The sequence below is a fragment of the Priapulus caudatus genome, unplaced genomic scaffold (assembly GCF_000485595.1).
Source record: "Priapulus caudatus unplaced genomic scaffold, Priapulus_caudatus-5.0.1 Scaffold2633, whole genome shotgun sequence".
NCBI lineage: Eukaryota > Metazoa > Priapulida > Priapulimorpha > Priapulimorphida > Priapulidae > Priapulus > Priapulus caudatus.
In genome coordinates this window covers 9,216-14,215 of record NW_014579694.1, presented here as the reverse complement: position 1 = coordinate 14,215, position 5,000 = coordinate 9,216, and the positions used below count along the sequence as shown (strand labels likewise).

General features: G+C 41.7%; 1 protein-coding gene and 1 non-coding gene across 2 annotated transcripts in view; both read left to right on the top strand.

Moving 5' to 3' along the window:
• The window catches only part of LOC106818902 (thrombospondin type-1 domain-containing protein 4-like), a gene marked incomplete at its 3' end in the record, with an annotated part of 49,895 nt that overhangs the window by 35,907 nt on the left and 8,988 nt on the right, over positions 1-5,000 (top strand). Inside the window, exon 7 of the mRNA XM_014823571.1 lies at positions 620-781. Coding sequence (XP_014679057.1) covers positions 620-781 — 162 coding nt within the window. The remainder of the gene's footprint in view (positions 1-619; positions 782-5,000) is intronic.
• Trnas-gcu lies at positions 1,573-1,654 on the top strand. The gene has a single exon. It is a non-coding gene; the product is annotated as a tRNA-Ser (tRNA).

Here is a 5,000-nt window from a genome sequence, read left to right as displayed (position 1 = left end):
CGACGTCAGAGTTCGACATGGGTCGTGCGTGAAGACGTGTTCTTTTCGGAGTGGACGAGAGGTACGATACCTCACCGATAGCTACCTCACCTACTCACCTACCAGATGCCTCACCGATAGTTCTCCATCTATACTATATACATAATGCTGCATCCATATATCCTACTACATCATACATATTTCTCTATGTATATAATATAATATACATAATGCTGCATCCATATATCCTACTACATCATACACATTTCTCTATGTGTACCATGGTAAGATTGCGTCCATATACTTAGGGCCACGTTCATATTTCTATAGCTGTACCCTAATAATGCCGCATCCATATATCATACGCCTAATTCATTACTTACTAGGTATACTATAGATACCTAGGTATTTATTAGCTCTTGATTGCATCTATATTATCATGCGGCCCCATCCATACTACTCGCTGTATACCACACTGCATCCATGTACCTTAGAGCCGCATACATATTTCTCTATGTATACCACAGTAAGGTTACATCCATATATACTACGGCCTCATGCATATTTCTCTAAAACCGTTGCCTGCTCAGCTAAATAATTTGAAATTATGTTCCTTTTGTGTCACGATCGCCCGCTATAGTGTTCAGCTGAGTGTGTGAAGGGCGTGAGGTCGCGAAAGATACACTGTCTTACCGACACGCCGGAGCTCGGCTGCGAGGGTGCAGGAAAACCCGACACGGAACAAGCGTGCGACGGGGGCCAGCACTGCAACCCGCACTGGTTCACAGGCTCGTGGGGAGAGGTAAGCCATTTATATCCTTCTATCTATAAATCTATAATCCACTGATATTTCTACAAACACACACAAACGCGCATGCACGCATGCAAACACGCACGCACGCACGCAAACGCACACGCACACTCACACGCGAACACACACACACGCACGCACGCACGCACGCACAGAAGCACACATATATAATTATATAATAATATATATATATAATATCAGTGGGTACCTCGAGATACTTTCTATCTCGCGCACGTTCGCGTTTGTGTGACTCACATCTTACCGGTTCTTAACCCTTCTAATGGAGCCTTTGATGTGTAGCCGAACTCACAAAGTTGAGCATGTAGCCTGTGCAGTTTAGATTTCAAGTAGAAAACAAGTTTCCGGGGTGGTCTATAGCGGCATAGACTTTCAGTGCTAACGTATGCATTTGGTGGAATCTCGTTGTGAACCGCTGTAAAAACTAATATTAATATTACTTTAATTATTATATTTATAAATCGATTGATTGATTTTTTAATTACGTAATTATTAAAATTACTTAATTACATTACAAAAAAATAATATTTTATATCAAAGAAAAATAGATTATTATTTATTATTTGATAATCATTAAATATTAATTTCTCAATAATTAATATTACTATTACGATTACTATTTAGGAAATTATGTAGTTATATGTAGTAATATTAAAGGTATGCATGAAAATTATTACAGTGGCATAATTGCGCCAACCGTTTAACGAACTTGAATTTTTAATATTCTAAACACGTTTTAAGCTTAACCAGTCGCAACCCGCTAGGACGAGGTGGCCGAGTGGTTAAGGCGATGGACTGCTAATCCATTGGGCTCTGCCCGCGTGGGTTCGAATCCCATCCTCGTCGCTAGTATTTTTACAATGGTTAATATGAAGTGTATAGCGGCGTCTACACTATGCTAAAACCCGGGTTTACCGCATCTACACTGTGCTAAAACGCGGGTTTTAATGTGGGTTTTGCTAAGAACGCGGGTTACAAACCGCAATATTGCCGGTCTGGCCTCTGCTAAAACCGCGTTTTAGTCAGGCGCCGTAGTGTAGACAAACATGACAGAAACCCGCGTTTAGCTGCACGCCAGACTCGGCTACAGGTGGCGCAACAATACCGAGATATGCGTGATACAACTGAAATACTTAAAACCCGCATTCACGGAGGTGTTTTTGACAGTGTAGACGCTGCACCACCGAAAACGCGCGTTTTACTAAAACGCGGTTTTAAAAACCCGCCGTTTTAGTCTATAGTGTATAGACGCCGCTTAAGTTAATTTACTTCTCAAATATTAGGAAGTTTCCGATAGAAAGGTCTGAGAGGTGTCGTTGGGTTCTGAACCACTACTTCTCAGGTGTATTAGCGCACCTTTCGTAGCTGGCAGCAAATTAGATACATGAAAATCTATAAAAGCTTTTATATATTGCATCGAGAGATACTTTGAAGGAATGACATTCCTTGGTTAAATATTTCTCGCATATGTAACGAGTTCAGTGTAAAATTCACCGCCTAATATAGACACCAGGTGAGTATACGCTATTATATCATATATTAATATAATATATATATATATATATATATTATAGCCACTAAACAGAGTTTTCTATTAATACATTTGTACGCGCAACAAATAATTTTGTACGAATTTCCATAAAAAAATAATCGCGGAAGAGTAACGGGTAAAAAATGCTAGCGACGAGGATGGATTCGACCCACGCGCGGCAAGCCCAATGGCATACAGTCCATCGCCTAACACTCGGCCACCTCGCGGAATGAGGTCAAACCGCAGTGGTGAGTCAAAATTCCTGTTTATGAGAGGTGGAGTCATTAGATTTATATCACTATTACACACTCTATATAACTAGTACTATATTAGTTATGTGTATAAATATACATATCTACGGGTGGAATAAATCTCCTGGTAGCGTTGGCGCCATCCTACTGCTAGATGTGCTCCCGGTTGATTTTACGCCATGAAACAGACTTGGGACGTGTCGGGGGGGGGCACATCGCCTCAGAAAAAAACAGGGTAGGGAGGTCCTCGGACCTTGAAAACCTGACCTGTCGGCAAACCGCGTGCGCGCTCTAAATACACCCTTCCCAAATACTGCCCACTAAAAAGTATAACCCTGTTGCAATATTGCACATTCGGTTATTGTTATCTTGTCATATAGGCCAGATATGGGTCCAACTATCGCGCCTTGGTGATATTGGCCCCAATATTGTTTTCTAATATGGGGAATATTGGGACCAATATCTGCCTATATGCCGTCAATCATAGAAATCAGTATAGATAACTATCTATACTTATTTCTATACTGATTTCTATACTATTTTTTATGGGGTCCAATATTTGCTTGGTGATATTTGACCCAATATTGTTTTTGCCAATATTGGTCCAATATCAGCTTGATGGGTGTGTATCTAGATAACCTGGGCCCAATAATGATGCTCGAAAATATACTCGTGCAATAATGATGTTCCGGAAAAATATACCTGTCAGCGGCACGTTCCGTACCTTAACAAAGGGGAGTGCCCCCCCCCCCCCCGGGGGCCGTGTATGATGTTATACACGTGTACATTCAAAATTGGGTCAAAATTAAAAATAGATCAGCGGCAAAGTATTACGGGTCCCATCATGTGATTAAGGATACAAACCAGGGGCCCTAGTTTTTATTAACATCGGATTGGAGGATCTAACATCAAGAACTTTGTAAAACTTTTTGAATTGTTCGATCGAGATAGTCCTTGCGCAATTATTGAAGTTGCACCGAACTGTTTAGCTATATATATGTAATATTAGAAAGTAGATAAATATCAAAAAAGATAAAGATAAGAATAAAGAATAAAAAAATAATTAAATAGTAGTAATATAAATAGAATTTAAATAGTGGCACATATATTAGAGAAAAATAGAAAATATATACATAGATTGGAACAAGAACACACACTCAACACAGGAAAAGAGATAGAGTACAGCATAGTATATATATTAAGTAGATATATATATAGTCAGATAGACATTATAAGTAAGAATAAGAGAAAAATAAATAGATATATAGTATACGCAAAAAAAAAAAAAACAAAACAAAAGAGGACAGAAAAAACCTAAATATAATAGATGTGTCAAAAGAGAACAAAGAGTGAATAAATATATAACAAAACAGAACCTGATAAATGTCGACAAGCCAGAATGCAACAGAAGAACAACACATGTGGAGAAATGGAGGTTCAGGAAGAAGAGATGTCATCTGCCTTCCGTTCCGACCCGCCCAGCAGCCAACAACTTCAAGTCTCTGAAATCGAAGCACTGTCGGGAGCCAGCGGCGACCGCACGCGCGACAGTCGGTGCATGCGCAGCGTGCGGTGCATCCAGAGTGCGTACACGGTTCAGTGTGGTCAGAGGTACGCGCCAGTGTGTCGTCCGTGTGTGCCTGTGTTGTTGTGTGTGTGTGTGTGTGTGTGTGTTGCGTGTGTGTGTGTGTGTGCTTGCGTGTGTGTGTGTGTGTGTGCGTGCGTGCGTGCGTGCGTTCGCGCCTGCCGTGGTGTTGTGCGTGCGTGTGTGTGTGCGTGTGTGTGTGCGTGCGCGCACGTGGTGTGTAGTCATGCGTGTACGTGCGTGCATGCGTTGCCATGCGTGTGTGCGCACCCATGTGTGTATGTTGCGCGCGTAGCATGAGAATTTTTTGTTTTTTTTTATTACAATATAACAGTCTAATGATTTATCTATCATGCAAGCGCCATCTGCGGTAATAGTTTAATAATGCGTTATCCACTTAACGTTCCATTAACGTACAAGCGTTACTTTGCGTTAACTACTGCAGGGGTAATAATTTAGCTCGCTAATTGATCAGTAATTGTCGGTGTACAGTGTTCGGAGACGTGTGGCTGGGGAGTGAGAACGAAGGGAAGTCACGTGTCTAGACTCAGCAACCAGACAGTGAGCACTGAGTGTGAAGCGCGGCATAGACGCCTGGCCCTGCGTGAGAGCATGCATGATTGCGACTGCACCAACCGACCCATCACACACTGGACGGGCCAAACACACCACACACCACACCCTACCAAGAGGCAACACCACACACACACACACACACACACACACACACACACACACACACACCCGTCACACATAGAGGTAACACACACACACACACCCGTCACACATAGAGGTAACACACACACACACCCGTCACACATAGAG